Source organism: Dromiciops gliroides, chromosome 1, assembly GCF_019393635.1.
Source record: "Dromiciops gliroides isolate mDroGli1 chromosome 1, mDroGli1.pri, whole genome shotgun sequence".
Lineage (NCBI taxonomy): Eukaryota > Metazoa > Chordata > Mammalia > Microbiotheria > Microbiotheriidae > Dromiciops > Dromiciops gliroides.
In genome coordinates this window covers 31,994,894-32,019,535 of record NC_057861.1, presented here as the reverse complement: position 1 = coordinate 32,019,535, position 24,642 = coordinate 31,994,894, and the positions used below count along the sequence as shown (strand labels likewise).

At 48.2% G+C, this 24,642-nt stretch overlaps 1 protein-coding gene across 1 annotated transcript in view; it reads right to left on the bottom strand.

The window, feature by feature from the left end:
- The window catches only part of HIP1R (huntingtin interacting protein 1 related), a 79,568-nt gene extending 59,897 nt beyond the window's left edge, over positions 1-19,671 (bottom strand). Inside the window, 1 exon segment of the mRNA XM_043989392.1 lies at positions 19,507-19,671. Coding sequence (XP_043845327.1) covers positions 19,507-19,599 — 93 coding nt within the window. The 5' untranslated portion in view covers positions 19,600-19,671.
- Between the last annotated feature and the right edge of the window lie 4,971 nt (positions 19,672-24,642).

Genomic DNA, 24,642 nt, shown 5'->3' with positions numbered 1-24,642 from the left:
ACTCCTACATACATACACACACACTCATACACACACACACACACACACACACTCCTACATACATACACACACACTCATACACACACACACACACACACTCACACTCACAGAGCAGCCTCAGCAGCCCCTTCTAGAGACCCTCTCTCTAAGCTGACCCATCTTGGAACACAAAACCTCCCCTACCCAATCTGAGGATTTCAGGATTGTTTCCTGCTTTCTTCTTCATCTTCATCATCATCAAAAGCAAGGATTTAGGACAATTGTTCAGGACCAGGTCATTGACACGAGACGTTATAGAAAGGTGGTTCATGAGAAGCCCAGACTTAGTGATTGATCAAGGAACACTGTGGGAGGGATCAATAGAAACGGTGCAGGAAGTTGCAAACATTTAGCACCTACTGAATACCTAGACAGACACTAATGTGTGGCCAGAATAACAACAGCAAGTATTTATCTAGAGCTTTGGGTTTAACGGGCAGGATGGTGCAGTGGGTAGAGCCCTGGGGGAGTTGGGAAAACTTGAGTGCGAATCCAACAGGGCAACCTTGGGCAAGCCACCTCTGGAAGCCTGTTTTCTCATTTGTAAAGTGTGGATAATTAGAGCACCTCCCTCCCAGGGTTGTTGTGAGGATCATGACATAACATATGTAAAATGCCTTGCAAACCTTATCTTGCTATTATTCCTTGATTTTTTTTTTTTAATTTTTAGTGAGGCAATTGGGGTTAAGTGACTTGCCCAGGGTCACACAGCCAGCAAGTGTCAAGTGTCTGAGGCCAGACCTGAACTCAGGTCCTCCTGACTCCAGGGCCGGCGCTCTATCCACTGCACCACCCAGCTGCCCCTTATTCCTTGATTATTAATAACAACAATAGCAGCTTATAGTTACATAGCTCTCTTCACATAAAAATATAAGCTATTAATGTTATTATTAATAATCAAAGAATAACAGCAGGATAGTGACTCAGAATCATTTCTAACTGAAATAACTAAAATAGAAGATGATGCTGTTATTGAGTCATTTCAGTGGGGTCACGACCTGCATTTGGGGTTTTCTTGGTAAAGATCCTGGAGGGGTTTGCCATTTCCTTCTCTAGATCATTTTACAGAAGAGGAAACTGAGGCAAACAGGGTAAAATGACTTGCTCAGGGTCACACAGCTAGTGATTTGAATTCAGGTCTTCCTGAGTCCAGGCCCAGAGCTCTATCCAGTTAAACCACCCAGTTGTAAATTAATAAATGCTTGCTGATTGATTGATTGGAGAACACCTACAGTTTGCAAAGGGCAGAATTATCTCAGAAATCATCTCCTGTTGGGACTCACACCCACTCTTTGATGCAGGTGCTACAGATAACACCTCCATCTGACAGACAGGCTCAGAAACACCAACTGCCTGGCCTAGGGTCATGCATCTAGTAAATGTAGGAGCTGGCATCTGAAGCCAGGTCTTCCTGAGCCCATGGCCCGCTAGTGTTTCATCTGGCCTTACTGAGAGGCGACAGTGTGTGGAACTTCCTGTGACCAAGAGCCCTTCTCTTGACCAGCCTTTCTCAGAACCCCCAGGGGAGCCTAAAAGGGCCTCCCTCTTCCCGGCCTGGTCCAGGCCGAGCTCTGTCCCTTCTCACTCGGCCTCATTAGCTCAGATGCTCTAAGCTCTCCTGAGCCCTACTTCCTGCTGGGGAGAGCCTGGGGATTTGGTGAAACCCAAGATGACACATACAGAGCTTAGGGTCAGAGCGTCCCCAAAGCCCGTCGGGCTGGACTGATGTATGGGCTCATTCTCAAATGAGCAGCAAAAGCTGCATAAGCACGGATGAGGCGTCTGTTCAGGCAGGGACTGGACACCATGGCCTCTGAGGCCCAATTTATCTTGTACACATCTGGTGGACCTGTACTTAACTGCATGCAGTCTCTCCCACTAGAATGTAAGCTCCTTGAGGGCAGGCACGGTCTTTTGCCTTTCTTTATATATGGAGGACTTAGCAGAGTGCCCTACTGATGCCAGGTGCTTAATAATGAGAGCTTGTTGACTTGACTGATTGACTCCCAACTCTGAAATTCCATGTACATGAATCAATCAATCAATTTTAAACACCTACTACGTGCCAGAAACTAGCCATATGAAGACTGAAGTGAAACTGACCTTGGGAGTTTCCATTTCCCCAGGAATGAAAGAAACCCTCTAGGCTACTTCCCAGACCCAGGAGAGCAAAGGCTTCCTGAGGGCAGGATCTGGGTTTCCTTTGGTATCTACATTTAAATTCACAGGACCACTGAACTCATTCTGGATTTCCTAAGCGTTTTTGTTTACACCCCAAACCCTTGGTTTCTGGATCCCCTGGACAGCCCGGCCAAGTCCCTTCTCAGAATGCCATTTTAAAAATGCATCAAAGAAAATATTAAAAATGCAAGAGATGGGGGCAGCTAGGTGGTGCAGTGGATAAAGCACCGGCCCTGGAGTCAGGAGGACCTGAGTTCAAATCCGGCCTCAGACACTTAACACTTACTAGCTGTGTGACCCTGGGCAAGTCACTTAACCCTCATTGCCCTAAAAAGAAAAAAAAAATGCAAGAGATTCCAAAGGAAACCAATTCTACTGAAACACAGTAATCCAAAGAATAATAAACATCATGAAAACAAATGAACCCCAAATCAGGTCCTTGGACCCTGAATTAGGAACCTCTGCTCTAGAATGAGATTGAATGTCAGAGAGCCTCAGAGACACATGGGTATGCCTCCCAGAGAGCACTGGGCCTGAAGTCAGGAAGAGCCGAGTTCAAATCCAGCCTCATACACTGACTAGCTGTGTGATCCTGGGCAAGTCACTTTACCTCTCTCTGCCTCAGTTTCTTCCTCGGGAAAGTGCACCTACCTCACAGGGATGGTATGAGGACCAAATGAGATCATAATTGTAAAGTGCTTGGTACAATGCCTGGAATATAGTAAGTTCTAGGTAAGTATTAGCTATTATTGTGATTATGATTATGCTTATTAAACATCAGAGGGAGGAGCGGCCCTCCTTCCACAGGCCTGGGAGGGTAAAAGGCTCATACACAGACAAAACCACGCACAAGCTCCCTGAATGTTTTCACCATGACGTTTGGAGGAGGTCCACATGCAAGGTAGCCCGCTAGCACCCCAAAAGCAAGCCTGGAGGTTCTGCCCCTAACAAAGCCTAGAATCTGCGGCTGCCACCCAGAGCCAGGTTAACAAGTTAACTGGGGTGTTGACGCTTCAGGTCTAGCAGAGGTAAGCAGGCAGGCGTCCTCACCTGTGTCCCCTGCTCTTCAGTCCCTGTGGGCTGGTCTCTTTGAGCAGGGAGGTGCAGTGGGCAGTGCATTCTGGGCCAGATCTGAAGAAGCGAGACCTGTGTTTGAATCCTGGTCCCAAGCCTTAAGCGCTGTGTGATCCTGAGTAAATAGGTAGACCTCTCTGGGCCTCATTTTCTCCCATGTAAGATGAAAGCAATGGACTCGATGACCTCTACGGTCCCTTCCTGCTCTCAATCTGCTATTGAGTCAGTGTTAGCATAAGGTCAAGGGGAGTCCCATGCTCCTAAACTGTCCTGCTCCTCAGGGGAAAAAACTGACAATAACAACCGACAATAACAACCAATGGTTCTACAGCTCCACAGAGCAGCACATAGTAGGGATAGCACAGGACCTGGGAGTCAGGAAGAGCCTAGTCTGAATCCCCACCTCAGACATCTACTGGCTGTGTGGTCCCTGGCAAGACACTTCACCCCGTCAGCCTCAGTTTCCTCATCTGTAAAATGGCAACAGGGCAGCTAGGTGGCACCATAGTGGATAGAGCACCAGCCCTGGAGTCAGAAGGACCTGCATTTAAATCCAGCCTCAGATACTTCCTAGCTGTGTGACCCTGGGTAAGTCACTTCACCCTGTCTGCCTCAGTTTTCTCATCTGTAAAATGAGCTGGAGAAGCTACAGTTCACTCCAGGAGCTCTAACAAGAAAAACCCTAGGAGACAGCTAGGTGGTGCAGTAGATAAAGCACCAGCCTTGGATTCAGGAGGACCTGAGTTCAAATCCAGCCTCAGCCACCCGACACTTACTAGCTGTGTGACCCTGGGCAAGTCACTTAACCCTCATTGCCCTGCAAAAAGAAAAAAAAAAAAAGAAAGAAAAACCCTAATAGGGGCATGGAGAGTCAGACATGACTGAAATGACTTAACAACAACAAAAGTGGCAATAACACCCCCACCTGCCTCCCAGGGTTGCTGTGAGGACTGAATAAGACACTGGATTTAGTAAATACTTTGCCAGTCTTAATGGGTTGTAGAATGTCAAGCCATTCCTATGAGGTATCTATCATAGGCAGGATCTGAACTCAGGCCTTCCTGAGTCCAACACTTGATCCTCTTATACAAATGCTATTTCAAGAGCATGGAAGGGTGTAAACAATCTCAAGAGACCAAGATGGCTGAAGGATGAATGCCCTATGACCTAGTGAGGATTTCGTCCTCAGAGGTCACAGGAACCAGGCTGGAAGAGACCCCAAAAACCATTTAATCATTTTTCAGATGAGAAAATTGAGGCCCAAATAGGTTAGGTGACTTGTCCAAGGTCACGCAGCTGGTAAGGGGAAGAGGCAGAATTAGAACCTAGGTCCTTTGACTTCAGAGTCCGTGTTCTTTCCCTCATACCAGGCTGCCTCCCTCCTTTTTTCTACTTAAACTCCCCCCTTCAAACCCATCTGCACCTAAATTCTCATCTTGACTCCCATTTCTATGATGTGTGGACATTTACGCTCATTCAGGTGGGAGACAAATAGTCCCCTCAACAAGCCTATTGTTCTGATGAAGAAACTGAGACCCAGAATGGGGAAATGATTTGCCCAGAATCCCACGGTTTATCCCTGGGCCAGACAAGGGAGTCAGTCTTCCCACAGGTTGGCCAACTTGGAGGGACTCCAATGGAATGATGAATCAGAGACAAACAGGGTGACGGGCTGTTCAGCCTCATTCCTGACCCCAGGTGACATCACCACCCGGGCCCGGTGGCCCACGGCCCGCTGCTTGAGTCATGGCGAAAGAAGCAAACTCCTGGGAGGACAGGGATCTTGTTTTTAAACCAAATAGACTCCATTTTCTTCTATAGCTCCTTTCTCTAAGCACATCCAAGGCAGTGAGGCGGCCCGACTGGGAGACTGCTGGGCCTGGAGTCAGGAAGACCTTGAGTTCAAATGCAGTCTCAGACGCTTTATCTGTGTGACCCTGGGCAAGTCACTTAACCTCAGTCTGCCTCAATTATAAAATGGGAAAAATCTTAGTACCTACCTACCAGGGTTGTTGTGAGGATCAAATGAGGTAATGTAAATTTCTTTGTAAACCTTAAAGCATGATAAAAATGCTAGCTGCTATTATTAGTTATTATTATTATTATATCCTCAAAGGAAGGATTCTGGAGAGCCACAGAGCTTCTAAGACTTCAATAAGAAAGAATTCAACATCTTCCCATGAAGGGAGCTGCTCAATTAGATGATAAGTTTCTTGAGGGCAGGGGCTGATTTTTGTTTGGGGTTTTGTGGGGGGGTTTTGCCCCTTCTTGTATCCCCACCAGAATGTCTGATATACAGTAGGTGCTTAATAAATGCTTGCTGCTATGACTTGGTCAGTTGGGTTTTTTATGAACAATCAGATTTAAAAGGGACCTCAGAGGCATCTAGTCCAACCCACAGCAGACCAAGAATCCTCTCTACAACACCCGAACTAGTGGTCATCCAGCCTCTCTCTGGAGACCTCTGGGGGAGGAAGGGGGAGACCGCACCCCCAAAGCAGCCTGTCTCACTTCTCAACAGCTCTCATTCACCAAGGCAAAATCTGCTTTTCTGTAACTCCCCTTCCCCCCCCACCCCCAAAACATTGGTACACAGTAGGTACTTAATAAATGCTTGCTGACTTGATACTCCACCCTGGGGTCAAGCAGACCATGGCTAATCCTTCTTCCCCCTAAAAGCCCAGACAGGTCAGATCCCCCATCCCCCAGGGCTATCTGGAAGGACTCAAAACTTCTCTCCGTCCAGGCTCCAAGGCTGGTTTACTGAAGCTCTGTCCTGCAGCTGGCCAGGACCGGACCTGATTCTATCTCCAGTCACTTGGCCACTTTCAGATGGAAACAGTCACAGCAGCCCTGAGGTCCAAGGGTAGAGGTGTCAGGGCAGAGTCAGGGAGGGCAGCGTTGCCAAACCTAGCATGATGATCCCAAGAGGGCCAGATGGCATTTCTGCCAAGGAAGTCACATCCTGTCTTCCCCCCACACCTACCAAGGGGGCTTTCCCACCTTGAGTAGTCATCTCCCACGATGCCATGGAAAAAGGCGGTGGATCCCATTGGGGGGAGGGTTCTGCTAGGCCTTCCAGTATGGCAAGTGACAGTCACCCAGCTAGCAGCCTGGGCGGATCCTGAGGGAAGGAGGGCACAGCAGACCAGCCCTCTATCCATCCATCCATCCATCCATCCATGCACACACAGTAGAGGGAAAATCTTTCTTGGGGTTTGCATGAGTGCAGGGGTGAACCTTGTGCCTTCTCTCTTCCTATGAGGCCATCCCCAGTTTGCCAAGATGTTTGGATAGGACCTGGGGTATCTTGGCTACCCACTGTCTATGTTTTGGGTATCAAAGAGGAAGAGCTGGAAGGGATTTCAGGCCAACCCCTTCATTTCACAAAAGGGGAAACTGGCCCAGAGAAGTTATGTGACCTCCCCAAAGTAGTACTGACCCAGGTCCTGACTCCACAACCAGAGTTCATTCCTCTGCACTCAGCCAGTAATGGGTGGTCTTCTCCTCCTCCTCAATTTACCTTTTAGTATATTTAAGGCCCTTCATGCTCTATCCTAGCCCCAAAGTAGGTCAGAGGACACTCTGTATCCCAAGGGCCCCCTTTGACTCCCCATTAGGAGTTCTGAACTTGGGGTCTGTGAGAGATGAGGGGCCTGGAAATCTGAATGGGGAAAAACTGAAGATCTTTATTTTTACTAAACTCTAACTGAAATGTAGCATTTCCTTCAGTTACTAATGTCATCAGCAACAAGAAGCCATGGAGCTCCGAAGATTTCACTAGACTGATTAAGAACGCGAGGAATGGGGGGGGGGGGCAGCTGGGTGGCACAGTGGATGGGGTACTGGCCCTGGATTCAGGAGGACCTGAGTTCAAATCCGACCTCAGACACTTGATACTTACTAGCTGTATGACCCTGGGCAAGTCACTTAACCCTCATTGGCTTTCCAAAAAAAAAAAAAAAAAAGGTTAAAAAAAAAAAGAACCGTAGTAATAGGTGCTTAACAAATTGTCAAAGCTCCCTTTCCTTTAGTAATTATAATAACAGTAGCAGCTAATGTTTATATAAAGGTTAGGCAGCATAGTGCATAGAGTGCCAGGCCTGAAGTCAGGAAGACTCATCTTCCTGAGTTCAAATCCAGCCTCAGACACTTACTAGCCCTGTGCCCCTGGGCAAGTCACTTCACCCTGTTTGCCTCAATTTCCTCATCTGTAAAATGAGCTGGAGAAGGAAATGGCAAAACTGCTCCAGGATCTCTACCAAGAAAACCCCAAATGGGGTCACAACGAGTAGGGCATGACTGAAAAAAGACTCGAATGACAAAATTATAGAGGTTATGATGTACCAGGCTTTGTGGTAAGTGCTTTAAAATTATTACCTCATTTGATCCTCACAACAACCCTGGGAAGTAGGTATTGTTATTTGTATTCCCATTTTACAGATGAGGAAAACTGAGGCAAAGAGAGGTTAAATGACTTGCCCAGAATCACAGAGTTACTAAGTGTCTGAGGCAGAATTTGAATTCAGGTCTTCCTGATTCCAAGCCTAACATTCTAGACGCTGAGCCATCTGGTTGCCCGTGATATGCTCAGTGGAGGTCAGTGTAACAGAGAGCTTTGCTTAACTGGAAGAAAAAATAAATAAGGGAGGGGAGGAGGGAGGGGGTAGATTGGCAAATAGCTGGTTCACGTGGGGCACCCAGCTCCTCTTCGGGTCTGGCTGGCTGCCTTCCTTCCTCTCTCCCATTGTTTCCTAAGCCCTTCAGCTAGAGAGCCCATAAATGTTAGTTAATCTTTGACCAGATTTCTGCTCTAGCAGCCATCAGAGTGAAAGTGTCATTGGCAGGGCAGGTCAGACCAGTGAACCACCAGGGCCTGTCCCCAACCATTCCAAGGCAAAGAGAGAACAATAATGATAATGACTTATACGTGTATAATTAATGCTTTGTGGTTACAAAGTGATTCACATAATCTTGGTTCCTTTTCACAACAACTTGGGGAAGAAGGCAGGGAAGGGAGTACCCCCATTTTGCAGATAAGAAAACTGAGGAGGTAAGACAGAAAGAGACAGTGAGAGAGAGAGAGAAAAGAGAAGAGAGGGAGAGAGAGAGAGGAGGGAGAGAGAGGGAGGGGGGGAGAGAGAGAGAGAGAGAGAGAGAGAGAGAGAGAGAGAGAGAAGAGCAGAGCAGAGCAGAGCAGAGCAGAGCAGAGCAGAGAAGAGAAGAGAAGAGAAGAGAAGAGAAGAGAAGAGAAGAGAAGAGAAGAGAAGAGAAGAGAAGAGAAGAGAAGAGAAGAGAAGAGAAGAGAAGAGAAGAGAAGAGAAGGGAAGGGAACAGGAGTGATTGAAGAACTGGCTCAAAGTGGCTCAGCTGGTTATCTCCTCCAACGGATGGTTGGAGTAGGTGATACTGACACGAGCTCCTACCCTGTTTCTAGATGTAATTTCTCAGGGTAATTAGCATGGAAAAAGTGGGAGCTGATTTGAAGTCAGGGGACCTCGATGAGTCTAAATCACAACTCTGCTACTTCTTCCCTGTTTGAACTTGACTGAGGAGCATAGGATCAGTGATTTCTAAGGGGGGGGGGGCTTTTTTCTAGCCCCTTCATTCCACAGATGAGAACACTGCTGCCCAAGGAGGTTCAGAAATTTGTCCAAATGTGCTTCCAGGCAGGAGGTGGCAGGCAGGGGTTCTGAATCTGTGTCTGGTGGCTGCACATCCTTATCTATTTTCCCTATCCTGCTGCATCCCTCTCTGGGGTTATTTCCTCATTTGTAAAATAACATCTAAAGTCCGCAACCTTCTTTTAATCTTTGAGTCCTTTTGCTCAGTTAGCAAGAGAGCCACAACTCAAGCTAAGGCCCCAGTGACTCTAAATACAGTGTTCTTTCCCTTACACTCTTCCTGGCACACTACAAGAGCTTAATAAATGCTTGTTAACCAACTCTACCGCACCATAACCAAATGAATTTGCTAAAGCTCCTTCCTAAAGGAAGGATCCCTTGAAGAATCAGATTGTTCAAAAACAGCTGTGACAATAAGTTGTCATTTCAGCGCCCTCCACCCCCCCCCACTACCTGCTACCTAGCCCCCACCAGCCCAGTTTGGCTGAATCTGATGCAAAAGTCACAGAGCACTTCCTAATTACTATATTTTATAGGCCATCCCTTGGACTCTGACCCTGAGAGGTAGCCGTTTGTCAGTATATACTCATATATGACATGTACATCTCCCACCTTCGCGCCTTTGCATGGCAGTCCCCCCTGCCAGGAATGCCCTCCCTCCTTACCTATATGACTTAGAATCCTTCAAATTATTCAAACCCTTTAACTTCCTTCAAAGCACCATTTAGAGGCCACATGAGGTTCTTCCTGATCTCCCCACCTGCTAGAGCTTATTCCCTTTGGAAATGATTTTGTGAATGCTTTCTGTTTCCTTATCTACATACATGTGTTCTTTCCTGATAGAAAATAAGCTCCTTGAAGACAGAGACAGTTTCTTTCTGTCTTTATGTGCCCAGTGCCTAGCAGAAGGCCTAGCACAGAGTTAGTGACTAATACACACTTAATCAGTAGAATTGAATCCCATGGGGAAACTGAGGCTGGAATAAGCAAAGACCCTCTGTCACAGCTGGGGTCAGAAACATGATCTGAGCCTGGAGTTTCTGAAGCTCCCAACCCATCCCAGGGGAAGGGAGAAGCTCCCTCCCCAGAGAGAAGATGGCATCACCTCCCCCATCTCAGTCTGAGGCCCTCGGTGACAGGGGTGGCAGGCACCTCCCAAGGCATCCAGTGAGGCCCTCTCACTTCTAAAGTGCATGCTATCACCAAGGGGACTGGGAAGGACAGAACAGAGCAGGGTTTCTGGGAACTCACCTGAGTATTATATACACACAGATAAACCCACCTCAGATAAACACACACACACACACACACACACAGAGTTCAGTTCCCGGCTGGTTCCACCCCCAGACTGCGACCTTCATAAGCCCCAGCAATGGAGAGAGTGAGATATGACTTCACAGCCCTCGCCCCACCCCCACCCCACCTCACAGCTTAGGACTGACCCCAAAGCTTCCTATTTCTGCAGCTTTATCAGCATCTGAGATGGGCACATTGAAAAGGCTGCCCCAGCCAGAAACCCTACACCACAACATTCCCCCCTCCTCCCAGCCCAACGTGGGCCCAAAAGGAGAAAGAAAGGGAGTCTGGTGAGCAGCTGAGTGGCTAATAATAATAACCCCTGAAATAGCACTTTGGGGTTTACCAAGCCCTTGGGTTCTCAGGAAACCAAGATTGTCACCTGAAAACACCCTGCTAGGAGACAGAAGGATTAGACAATGGCTGCTGGAAGGAAGGGAAGAATGATACCATGTCAGTCAGTCAACAAGCAGAGCAGGGAGCTGGACAAATGGACAGAAGAAGGCGCAGACAGGGAGATGGAGAGATATATGGCTGGCTGGCTGGACAGATGGATGTGTGGACAGAGAGATGGGTAGATAGAAGGGGTAGACACACGGCTGGCTGGCTGGACAGATGGATGGAGGGCTAGGCCGACAGACAGATGGATAGATACATGGACAGACAGACAGACGGATGGATGGCTAGATAGACAGATGTTCTATTGATTGACTTATATATACATTCAGTTTCCAGGCTTCCTCCCGGCAATTCAATCTGGAAGGGCATTCATTTGATATTCCTGGGAGCAATCCTATTAAATATTAACCACTTACAAAGCCTCATTCCCACAGCCCCTCACCCATCCATCTTGGAAAGTTTTAAATGAAAGCACAGGCTCCATACCCAGCCAAGACATCATTGTGGAGCGGGTGGGGGGGGGGGAGGTGTTTTTGCTCAGCTTTCCAGGGGGGTAGAGGGCTGGGAAACTTCGAGAAAAATGATATGCAAGCAACTGTTTCATCTCTCGGGTTCCCAAGTGAGGCCCAACCAGGAAAAAAAAACACACACACACAACAAAACCCAATAAGCCAAGCCACCCTCCAGGCTCCTTGTCACCAGACTGGCCGTCTAGGGAGATCTCATTTCATGGATCTTCCTCCCTCTCCCCATCCCAACTCCATTTGAGGGAGATGTCTATGCTTTAAGATATTGTTGGAATGAGATCGAGGTGATGGGACTTAAATTCCATCTCCTCAACTTGAACCCTTTTGTTCATGGTAGAGTGGAAAGAATGCTAGGCTTGGAAGCAGGGCAAGGTAGGCTCTATTCCCTAGTTGTGTGACCCTGGGCAAGTCACTTGGCCTTTCTAAGCCTCAGTTTCCTAATCTGTAAAATTAGGTACCCATCTCCCGGGGTTGTGGTGACTGATATTCGGGGACACACAGTAGAGGGTAAGATCAATGGGTTTTTCTGGGCAGATGAGGGATTCTGTGAGGGGAGGGCAGTAAGGAACACAGCACACTTGGTGGACAGTTCCTGTACTCATCAACTGACTGTATAACTTGTCATCTTTGAGCATTGCCCGGGGCCCCAAGAAGTTAGGAACCTGCCCAGATTCACAAAGCCAACATACCTCAACAGTGGAACTGGAACCCAGCTCTTAGTGATCGCTCAATACATTCTTGTTGACTAATTGAATCCCGACTCCAAGCTTGGCTCTATATCCACTACACTACGCACATTATTGTTATTTATTAGCCTTCAAAAGGGGCAGCATGAATCTTACTGAAGAACGAATGAACGAAAGCGTGTCTGACAACTCTCTGACCTTCCTGAGCCAATGAACGGTTTTCCCTGCTCCCTCCAAACATTCACCGAGTCCCATCCCTTAAAAAAAGAAAATGGGGCAGCTAGGTGGCACAGTGGATAAAGCACCGTCCCTGGATTCAGGAGTTCCTGAGTTCAAATCCGACCTCAGACACTTGACACTTACTAGCTGTGTGACCTTGGGCAAGTCACTTAAGCCCCATTGCCCTGCAAAAAAAAAAAAGAAAGGAAAAAAAGAAAACGGAGGGTAATCTAATAAGGGAGATAAGCCATGTGTCCAAACAAGTGACATATAAACTAGTAAGTGAAAATCTAGCCTCTGACACTGACTAGCTTCGTGGGCAAGTCCTTCTACCTCTGAGCCTTAAGCAACACCCTAAGACTTAGCTAGGTTGGGTTTTTGTTGTTGTTATTTTTGCCCTTCTTTGTATCCCCAGTCCTTAGCACAGAGCCTAACACACAGTCAGGGTTTAATAAATAAATGCTTATTGACTTGACCTATTCAGTTAGCCTCTCTAACTGCCTTCAGAGCTTGGCCCAAGCCTCTTTTTCTTCTACATGAGCCCTTTCCTGATCTCCCACCCCCACCCCCATAGCAGTTTGGGCCTCCCCCCAAAAAGGTTTTTATATTGTATTTATGTATTGGTATAGCATTGATGTTGCATAATTATGTATCTGTTTATACACCCACATGCTGTCTCCTCCAATGGAAAGTAAACTTTTAGAAGGTGTTTTTTTTTTATTTCCAATTGTCCCCTCAGTGCCTAGGACGCAGTAGGTATTTTATAAATGCCTATGGATTGATAGGTTCGAGGTGGGCTGCCACCTCTGCTGACAATGAGGGGCTTATTGAAATCGCAGAACTTTGGCCAAAGGGCACCAGAAACAACAGTGAGAGCTGACATTTCCCAAGGGTTTTTAGGTTGGCAGAGATCTTTCCCAGCATGATCTCACCAGGGCCTTGGAAAAACAGTGGGTGGGACCCAGAGGCACCCCAGAATCATCACCTCCACCAAGTCCCTTAGCTATCACACACCAAGAGTCCTGGAGAACACCTAGGTCCAGAATCAGCTGCCAGATTCACCTTTGACCCACTGTCTCAATAACAAATGGCATTCAGTGGGAGTTTAAACACTGCTAAAGCATTTGACACTTAGAGCCTCTAAATGCAAAGGAATTCCCCCTCCCTCCTCGTTTGATCCTCCCAAACATCCTTTTGTGAGTTGGGCTTTATCTCCTCTGGTTTACAGATGGGGAAACTGAGGCCCAGAAGGAAAGTGACTTGTCCACGGTATCAACCCAACTTAAAGGGGTCAGAGGTGTTTGTCCACTCTGTATACATGGTGTGTATGTGTATATACTTATTACATGTTACCCTCATTGAGGGTAGGGACTGTTGGGGTTTTCTTTGCATCCCCAACACCGAGCATGGTGCTAGACATATAGAGAAAGCACTGGGCCAATGTTTTTTGATTGACTGATTCTGTGTAGAGGTGTGGAGGGGACTAAGAATGTAAAATATCGCAGTTTCACTGAACTGCTTTTTTTTCTCCTGTTATTATCTTGATTACAAGGCATGGTTCACTGGGGGAGGGGAAGAGAAAAAGATCTATTTGGAAATGCAGGTGCTATCAATTCAAGTTTTTTTTAAAAAAAGGATAAGGCCAGACACACAGTGGCATGCCCCTTTGATCCCCGCTACCGGGGGAGGTTGAGGTGAGAGGATCTCTGAGTTTGGGAGGACTCGGCTACAATGGGGCAAAAGCCAATCAGGTGTCCTCAATGAGTCCTGCACCAATATGGTGACCTCTGGGAGCACAGGACCAAGGGATGAAGTAACCCAGGTCAGAAAAATGGAGCAGGTTAAAGTTTCTGGGCCAATTAACGTAGGAATCAATCCATGCATGGCCACTGAATTTCTAGCCTATGCAAAACAGAAAGAACCAATCTCCAAAAAAAGGAAGGAAGGAAGGAGGAAAGAGGAAGGGAGGAAGGGAGGAAGGAAGGGAGGGAGGGAGGGAGGGAGGAAGGAAGGAAGGAAGGAAGGAAGGAAGGAAGGAAGGAAGGAAGGAAGGAAGGAAGGAAGGAAGGAAGGAAGGAAGGAAGGAAGGAAGGAAGGAAGGAAGGAAGATCAAAAATAGAATCTGAACGGAGGACCATGTCCTGACTCCTCTCAGAGATGGTGAGTCCTATGGAACATCCTTGCCTATCTGACATTATGTCCAAACAATCAACGTTTCTCAGGGCCACCGCTCCAGTACCTTTAAAAGGGCTTAAATTTTTAAAAACCACATTCAGTTTTTATGAATTGGACGTCAGGGCCAAGAACATGCAGGACACCGTAGGCTGACGATGGTAATCATGGTGATAAATTAATAATCTCCAGGGCCATTTCTGGGCAGGTGATTCTCAGTGCTCATCAGGTGGGGGCCTGCTGGCATCCCAAGGTTTACACCTAAGTTGTTACTGTTAATCGTGTGAGGAAGGGGGTGGCTCCACTGCATTTTTCTCATTTCATAGTGAAAATGGGGGCACAGGTTCCTTGTAGGGACTTGATTCTAACTGGTCAAAGAAGTCAGAGGGCTGGCTCTCTGCAAACATGGAAGACTGGGAAGCAACTTGTTGATGGCCAGTCTCAATTGTTCACAGGTGCCTTTGACACAAGGAATATTTCAACCTCAGTTCGGTGGGATTGTTGCTCAGTCGTGTCAGAATCTCTGTGACCCTATTTTGGAGTTTTCTTGACAAAGACCATTTTGTCATTCCCTTCTCCAGCTCATTTTACAGATGAGGAAACTGAGGCAAATGGGGCAAAGTGACTTGCCCAGGGTCAAACAGCTAATAAGTGTAGGAGGTCAGATTTGAACTCAAAGTCTTCCTGACTCCAAGTCCTGATAAGAAGGGACAGTAGCCTTAATGGCTGACTTCAGTTCTCAGCTGACTTGGTTAGGTAAACACAAATTCAGTTCAATTCAGTTCAATATTTATGAAGTGCTTACAGTGTGCCAGGCACTGGGCTAGACAACCAAGACAGAAAATCAGAAAACACGGTCTGTCATGTAGTAATTTACATTCTATGAGGGGGACAGGATGGGCACAAAGGGCAGGCAGTGGAATCAATGAGATAATATTTGCACAGCGCTGACTTAGCACGAGGCCTTTCACACAGTAGGCCCTTAATAACTGCTTGTTATGACCCTTCTGGAGTCAGAGGACCTGGGTTTGAATTCCACCTGTTATGACCCCCTGGGTGACTTTACTTAACTTCTCTGGGCCTCAGTTTCCTCATCTGTAAAATGCAAAGGTTCAGGGCAGCTAGGTGGCGCAGTGGATAGAGCACTGGCTCTGGAGTCAGGAGTACCTGAGTTCAAATCCGGCCTCAGACACTTAACACTTACTAGCTGTGTGACCCTGGGCAAGTCACTTAACCCCAGTTGCCTCACTAAAAAAAAAAAAAATGCAAAGGTTCAGGGCAGCTAGGTGGTGCAGTGGATAGAGCACCAGCCCTGGATTCAGGAGGACCTGAGTTCAAATCCGGCCTCAGACATTTAACACTTACTAGCTGACTGACCCTGGGCAAGTCACTTAACCCCAATCACCTCTCCAAAAAATAAAATGAAATGAAAAATGCAAAGGTTCGACGGGGTGGTTTTTGAGGTTCTTTTCCAGCTCTATGGAAATAAAGAGAATGTCTACACAGGCTGCCAGATTCCGAGACAGAGGAACCCCAGAAGAGGGGTCGCCTAGTTCCATGTCACACAGGATGAAATTGAGATCCAAAGGAACTAAGGAATTTGCTCAAGGTCACAAGAGAGAAGTTAAAATAAAGTAATTTTTCTGGGGGCAGGGGCAGGGGCGGGGGGGGGGCAGTCAGGAAAGCTTCAGAGTCTGAAGGAGGAACATTCCAGGCCTGGAGGAGCACACAGAGCTCTGAGCCCCAGCCACGCCAACACTGCCGAGGATGTCAAACAAAAGGGGACTGGACGACGATGCAGGCACGGATGCTAGATTCAAGGACCACAGGCCCTGGGTTCTCATTCTGGCTCTGGCGGTCACTGGAGCAAGCCTCTTCCTTTCTCTGGGCCTCAGTTTCTTTCTCTGTAAAATGGGGACTAGATGATGGTGGAGGCCCCTTCTAGCTCTGGCTCCATCATCCTGGCTCTTTGTCTCCCACCCCATCACCTACAAATATACATCGTGTGCCCCTCCACCCCCCTGTCCCGACAGAACAGGATCACCTGAAGGACAGGGATGAGTTCATTTATGTGCCTGTATCTTCAGTGCTTGGCCCCAAAGCCAGGGAGACCTGGGTTCAAGTGTGACCCTGGGCTCTAGGCACTAACCTGCATTAGCAGACTCATCTAGGAGACCCCAAACCAATGAAATCATAGTCCCAGCCTGGTCCCTCTCGAGAGGGTCTAGCACAGTGAACAAATAGAAGGCATTCATTAAGCTCTTATAAATGCAAAACACTATTAGGTCCTGGGAATATACACAGAAAAGTCAGATAATTCCTGCTCTCAAAGGGTTTAATATTCTAATAGAGGAGACTGCATACATGGTGGGGGGGGGGGTTGCCTGGCACATAGTTGGCCCTCAACAAAGGCTAGTTAATTGAATGATTCTGTATTTATGGGGCTTAGTACAACGCACAGCATGCAGTAGGTGCTTAATAACTGCTTGGTACTTGATTGGTGCTTGGTGCTTTCTCAGTAAAGGCTCCTCCATCACTTAACCATACACAGGCTTCAGAACTGTCCCAGCCTGTCAGGCTCTGGAGCCCAGGAAGGAGCTGGGGGAAGCCTGCATGGGACCGGAAGTGTTTGTGAGGAGCAGGTATTTAATAAGAGGGTGTGCACATGTTTGTATTTGGGCCAGAGCTCAGGCAAACAAGTCTGACCACATGCGTAAAACTTTTCACCCTGGCACTGACGAGATAATGGGCTTCTCTGGTAAACTCCAGTCCAGAGGAAAGGAAGCGAGAAGCTTCCGCTAAGGAAATATGGTCCTACCATGAGAATCAAAGACCTTGGAGACCGGAGGGGGAGATAGAGAGAGTGCAAGAGAGCCTTGTAATTCCTGGTGAGCCAGCCTGGAAAAGAGGCTCCAACTTCTCTTTGCAAATACAAAAGGTTGAGATTGCCAAACCTCCCCGACACAACGATGAAGGCATCTGAGAAGGGACAAGAGGCAGTGCGGTGCTGTGGATAGAGCTGTCAGGTGGGCCTGGGTTCCCAATGGCTCTCACATTTACTATAACAACTACTCTTCTGAGCCTCAGCTTCCTGATCAGTAAAATGGGCATTATCTTCTCGCCCTGGTCCCGCTGCCTCCCAGGAGGTGTTGACAGAATCTCAGAGCTCAGAGAGCTAAAAAAGCAGCCCACAGCTGACTGAGAATCTCCTCCGTTATATCCCTAACCATTCAGCCTTTGCAGGAAGGCCTCCAGTGAGGGAGGCCTTCCAAAGGCCACCCGGCCTACTTTGGGACAGTCCTTATTGTCTACTTCCACCCATTCATTGCTCCCAGTCCTGCCCTTTAGGGCCACAGAGACACCCCCCCACCCCCCTTCCACAACACGTCACATCACTGTCAAAGGAGCTGGATTATATATCCCAGCACCGATGCTCACAAAGTGGGTGCCTCTGGGCAAGCCCCTTCACTCTTCTGGGCCTAGATCTCCTCACCAGAAGGACTTGGAGCAGGGAGCAACTGAGGTCCCTAACCAGCTCTGCCTCTAATCCTAAATTCCATAACCCTGCTGCACCTCGGTTTCCTTTTCTGTAGAAGGAAGGGATTGGCCTCAATGGGATTTCTTCCAGATCAGGGTCTGGGAGCCTAAGAGGCAGGGAGGGGTCAGCAGAGGGCTGTCAGCCAATCAAACCATCCGGGATGCTTTGGACAGCCTGGCCGCCCTTCCCAAGTACATGTGAGGAAGGAAGTCACACTGTTTGAGGGGCTCAAATGAAATCATGTAGGCAAAACCCTTTGCAAATTTTAAAGTGCTATGTAAATGTCAGCTACTATCATAGAATGGATGAACTCATAGCCCAGAAGGCCAGAATCCCTGTGGACTGAGCACCTGGGCTGGCTCTCCTTGGGAGGGGGCTGAGCAAGAGAGCCCTCACCTCTGCTCCCCTCAGCTGCCAGGGCCTCGGTCATCTGACATGAGGTAGCAGAGCCCCAACTGGGCTTCCGTGTTTACTCAAGCCAAGAAAACCTCTGGACATTCCTTTTTCTGGGAGAGCTTTGGGTTAGGAGAGGAAGAGGAATAAGGGTCCAGAGACACAGCAGGGGGTGACTGGATGACCTGCCCCACTCCCCCACCCTCACATCGACCAGGCCCCTTCCTCAGTCTCAAGACCCCTGGAAAGGGGCAAGTACTCTTAGATAGCCCACCCCACCCCACCCCACCCCACCCCACTGTCCCCTTGCCCCTTCCCCAGGCTCTGCCTCACAAATACCCAGAGATAATAAACACATAGGGCCCTGAACAAAAGGCCCACAACTACACTGAAATGTCTGGATGGTGCTGGACATTTACATATGAACACACATACTGAGATCCACATAGAAACATCTAAAAACAATGAGCTGTTTGGACAGGAAAACATTTACATATGGGAATGTGCACACACACACACACACACACACACACACACACACACTGAAAGTGACACAAGCTCACAAAGATACAAATGTTCCCCTGGGTGGCCAAACATTTTATGTAGCAAACACACACCGAGGACCATTCCCATCTACAGACACCCAGATGTCCAGACGGGTCTACACATTCACACATGATCACCCATCCATGCGGAGAGCTCAGAGCCGGGGAAATGTCCAGGCTGCCCGCTCTCTCTACATTTATGGAAGGAAACAAACACCGGGGGCCACACACACAAGCCCCAACACGTTTACATCGGTGGGAAAGCACACACGAGAAATGACATCCAGTCACATGGACACACAAGCATGGTGGAGTCCCCACGCGTCGAAGGGGAGGTAGGGGGGTGGCTGGTGCCAGACCCGGAGTCAGGAGGCCAGGCTCGGAAAGCTGGTGTGAGCCCCCCTGACAAGCGCCTTCCCTTCCCTGGGACTCAGTTTCCTGCTTTGTAAAATGACACCGCCGGCCTAGCTGACCTCCAAGGTCCCTTCCAGCGCCAGAGCCCACGATGCCGGCTGGGGACAAGCTGGGTGCACGGCGGGGCGTCGGGACACCGGAGCCGGGGAGAGGAGCCCGGGCGCGCTGCGCACCCCCGGCCTCACAATGAGGAGGGAGCGGCGGGCGCCCCCGGCCCGGAGCCGCGGGGCTGGCGCGCGCGGGGACCCCGAGGCTCAGCGCTCCCCTCACCGCCCCGGCCCCGATCCAGCCCCGGCCCCGCTGCGCGGCGCACTGCGCCCCGGGTGCGCTGCCGTGCCCGGGGCGCGCTGCTGCCCGCGCTCCCGGCGCTCCCATCCCGGCCCCTGCCCTTGCCCTTGCCTGCGTCTTGTCGAACTGCTCCCGCTCCGCCTCCAGGCTGTGGCCGGGCCTGCGGCTCAGCACCCGCGCCGGCACGTTCTTGATCGTGTTCATCCTCCCCGCCCGCGAGCTCCGCGAGCTCCTCGCCGACCCGGAACGGCCCGTCTGCTCCTCACCAGAGCCCAGCGCGACTGAGCGAGCGCGTCACCCGCGCGGCCCCGCCTCCCTAGGCCCCGCCCAGGGTCCGCCCTCGCGGCGGGCGCCACGCCCCCAGCATCATCACCGCCACGCCTCCTTCCTTGGGCTCTACGAGGAAGGGCTCCGCCGCCGCACCTGACCCAGAGCTCCTCCCACTCCCGCCCCCATCAATCAAACCCTACCCCTCCTTGCATCTTCCATCCTTCCCCGCCCCCCACTGGTCATCTTCTAAGGCCTTCCCTTGACACCTGGACCCCAACGAGGCGCCCTTCCCATCTCCGGGCTCCGTCCCTGCTCCTTAGGTGTCCTTAGAGCAGATCACTTGGCCTCCTACTTGCCATCCATCCCTCAGCTCGTCTCCTCCTTCTCCAAAGGTCACGGTCCCTACTATTGCTCATTCCTGCACCTGCCTCTCTCCTCATCTCCTTTCTCATGCGTCTTCCACTTCCCATTGGTCATGTTTACAAAAGACCCAGCATCTCCCCAATACTTCAGCAAGGGCTTTCCTTAATCCTTCTAAGCCAATTGCCCCCTCTCTTTTTCCCATTCCTCCTTCACCCCACAGACAAGCCCATATACAGCTCTGTTGTTCTGGCATTCAGCTGTGTCCGACTCTTCGTGATGCTGTAGACGGTACTGTCCGTGTGGTTTTCTTGGCAAAGATACCGGAGGGGTTTGCCATTTCCTTCTCCAGTGGCCCTAGCCATATTCAAAACCAGGGGGCTTTCTGCCTTCTTCCTTAGACCTCTCATATCCAATCAGTTATGAGGTCCTCTCAATTTCACCTCCCCAACTTCTCTTGAATCTGACCCCTCCTGCATTCCCACTGATTTGACCCTAGTCCAGAGGCAACATAGAGAGCTGGTAGAGAGCTGACTTTGAAGCCAGGAAGATCTGGGTTCAGGTCCTAACATATGTGATCTTGGGCAAGACTGCTTTAGGCAACTCTCTAAGACCAGAAGTTCCAGAGAAGATGGAGGCATGCATGGGTAGAGGGAATTTCCTCACCTGGGAGTTCCCAACAAAATCAAGGTCCAGGCCCTTATGAAGCTATTACCATGTTCTCAATTAACAGCAATATCCTCCTTGTAGGTGGGCAGCTAGATAACCTGGCCCCCAGTAAGGAAGACCTGAGTTCAAATTCAGCCTCAGACACTTACTAGTTGCATGATTCTGGGCAAGTCACTTAACCCTGTTTGCTTCTGTTTCCTCATCTGTAAAAGGAGCTGGAAAAGGAAATGGCCAACCATCCCAGTCTCTTTGCAAGAAACCCCAAATGAAGTCACAAAAAAGCCTTCCTACATTCATTCACATTCTCCACCCTCCAATTCTGACTTTATACCATTGGCAAAGTAATCTCTCTTACACATGGTCCTGGTCATGGAACCCCAGATTTTCAGAGGCCACCCTGTCCAGCCTGTACCAAGTGGTCATTCAGATCTGCTTGAAGACCTCTAGGTATAGGGAGCCCAGCCCTCTCAAGGGGTGTCCTTTATATTTCTGGACAGTTCCTCTGGTTATAAAAACGTTCCTTTCCTGGTAATTCCTCTTCCCCTCTCCCTAGTGAATTCCTACCCACCCTTTAGAGTCCAACTCAAATGTCACTTCCTTCTAGTGCCCATCCTGCTCAGGCATCACAATTTATTTTGTAATCCTTTAATGATTTTATGTAATGTTATGCATTTTCAGTTGGGTGATGAGTTCTTTGAGGGCAGGGACCTGTTTGTATTTACATTTTTTAACACCCTACCCTCTATTCACTGCACAAGTACATAGTAGCTGCTTAATAAGTATTTGTTGTACAGTATTTGTTTGGGGTGGGGGGTTGGGTTTGGAGGGCAGGACAATGGGGGTTAAGTGACTTGCCCAGGGTCACACAGCTAGTAAGTGTCAAGTGTCTGAGGCCGGATTTGAACTCAGGTCCTCCTGAATCCAGGGCCGGTGCTTTATCCACTGCGTCACCTAGCTGCCCCCTTGTACAGTATTATAATTTCCTCCTCCCCTGTGCCAGGCAAGAAATGCAGCTTTCCCCATTGTGCCAAAGTAGGATCCCTGGATTTCAAATCAGAGGACTTGGGTTCAAATCCTGACTCTTCCACTAACCTTCCTTGGGCCTCAGATATCTCATTTGCAAAATGACTGAATGGGCTCTATATTTATCTGTGTACATATGACTATCCTACCCCCTACCCCACTCAGTAGAAAGAGATCACGTATTAAAAAAAAATCTTTGTATTCCCATTTCCCACTATGATGTATCTTCTACATTAACATTTGTTGAACTAAAATAATTGGTGCACCGGCTGATAGAGTATATAGTCCCAAGAATACACTTACCCAAGGACCCTGAAAGCATGAGTATCTTCAAGACCCATCTAAGCATCCTCTGAATGGACGATGGTCTCCTGTGTCCAAAGACCCCTTTGGCTCTCAACCCTCCCTCTTCAGCTGCTGTCTTGGTGTGCCCAGGCTCCTAACACATTCTATTTATTCTGCTCCCCATCCCACATGACGATTCTGCTTAAGGCCTAGAATAACGAACCTGCTCCTAATGGATTCTGAAAAAGACACCGAGCAAATGGCAACAGGACCACAGAACAGCCCCGTGCACGTCTCTGATGGTGGGAATGGAAATCTGGAGGAAAATGCTTTGCAGGGAGGAAGGAAGAGGGATGGGCAAGGAGAGGAATCGTGGAGGAGAGATGAGCTTTACGGTCTGCGGCCCAGACCTTGCTGGCTCTAGGCAGAAGTGCTCAGAACCTGGAGGCAAAAAATTATTTTTAGCTCTTATGGATGAGGCCTTGATTTCCCTTTTTAAAAAAATATTCTATTTCTGTTTTAAAAAAAAAGTCTCTTCATAAACTCTAAAAACTACAAGAGAGCAGCTGAGATAATTCCTGGCTGACAAATGACTGAACAAAAAAATTGTTAGCCTTCTCTCTCAGCTGAAGGATGTCAATGATGGGAAATATGCTTTTCAATATGCATTTAAAACACAACTTTAAGGCTGTTTTTTTGTTTGTTTATTTTGGTTTTTGGTGAAGCCATTGTTCTTTTTTTTTTTTTTTTTTTGCGGGGCAGTGGGGGTTAAGTGACTTGCCCAAGGTCACACAGCTAGTAAGTGTCAAGTGTCTGAGGCCGGATTTGAACTCAGGTATTTCTGAATCTAGGGCCAGTGCTCTATCCACTGCACCACCTAGCTGCCCCCTTTGAAGCTGTTTTTAAAGTAGTGTGAGGATACTAAACTTTGAATGGGACAACCCCAAAATAAAGGGAAGATACAGATGGAGGAATTGGTCCAGGTCATTCCTGGAGAGGTGGCGGATAAAAGGAGTTGGTGAAGTCACCTTATCATGCATCCAAAGGCATCATTGGAACATCATCTCATGGGGTATTTAGTCATCTCATGCTGGAGGGTCCATGCTAAGTGCCTACAGCTGATGTTCCAAGATTGACTGTCGATAATGTGGCAAACTTGAGATTTCTCCTATTTGAGATGTCTGGGAACACACACACACACACACACACACACACACACACACACACACACACACACACACGGTGCTAAGAAGGAGTCTAGGATTTGTAAATGTAGGACTAGAAAAGAACTTTAGTCTCCAATCTCCCAGCCCCACAAAGACTAGTTCTATTCAAACTTGGTTCCCCGAGAGTTTAAAACCCAGCGGATCAGCAGTGTTCACTCCCCATTAGGCAAGCTGGTAAGGAGAACAGCTCTTGGAATCCAGCCTCCCCCAGGACATGTTCATTTCCTAACTTGGCAGCCTTTTTATTCAGAATCAAACTCTATCTTTTCAGTTTCACTCTGTCCAAATAGGGCAGGATTAGAAAGTATGCATTTATAAAGAATATAAGCAAACCTCGCCCCATTTCTGCCTTCAGTACTCTAATTAGATGGGCCAAATGGGGTGGGTCCTCTAGACTCATGAAACTTGACTGACATAACACAGAAACCTTTTTTTTTTTAAACAAAGACGCACTTAGGTGAGCACAATAGAAAGCTGTCTCTTTTATGCTGGTAACGCATTAAAAAATAAATCCCCACATTCCTAAGCAAAGCTGCCCAGCCGGGCCTTTTCTTAATAATGGAATATAAGTGCCGGGCTGCTCCTGGTTTGGAAAAGGTTCGGGAGTGGGGGGGGTCTTTTCCTCACCTCCCGGGTCTCAGTCCCAGCAGCCCTGATTCCACTCCGGTAGGTACAATGACCAAAAAGAGACTACGGAAAGGTCATTCTCTTTATTGTTAAAAATATTTTCATTGAATGCAGCGTTTGCTTCTCTTAGAGGAGTCAGATACACATGGCATATTTTTAAAAATAAAATTACTTTACAAGTTAAATATGTTACTGTTCTCATTCCTTGGAGGTAAAAAAATAAAATACCGCACATAACACTTGATCTTTCATCCAGCTTCTGGTGTACAAGAAAGGGGCCCCAGACTGGAGGAGGGGAATTGCTCAGCTCGTGGGTTTTTGGGGCTGAAGGACGTCAATTTTCAGCCTGTTCAGGAAGTACTTTCCAGTGAAAAACACTTCGCACATTATTTCGTGTCTATTTACACAGCAAAGTCCAGAGCCAAAACAACAAAATAATAAGAGAATGCCATTTCTTAGGCATTTATAGGCTGACCCCAGTAGCAGACCAATAAAAAGGAAAACGCACGTACAGCCAAGAACAAATCGTTCAGAAACTTCACCAAAAGGGTGGCGAATTCTGTCCAATTCATCGCGGCTTGCTGGGCTTCTCACTTTTGTGAGTTCATGCTTTCCCAAGGCTTCTCTAACATTTAGCAGGAGGACATCTCTACACATGAGTCATGTTTTTCTTAGTATAATATCAAGTTCGGTTTCACAAATATATGCAAATAAGGCCTAACATCCAGGCATGTAAATATATATGTATATACATATATATATATATTTTTTTTCCTGACATTTGGAA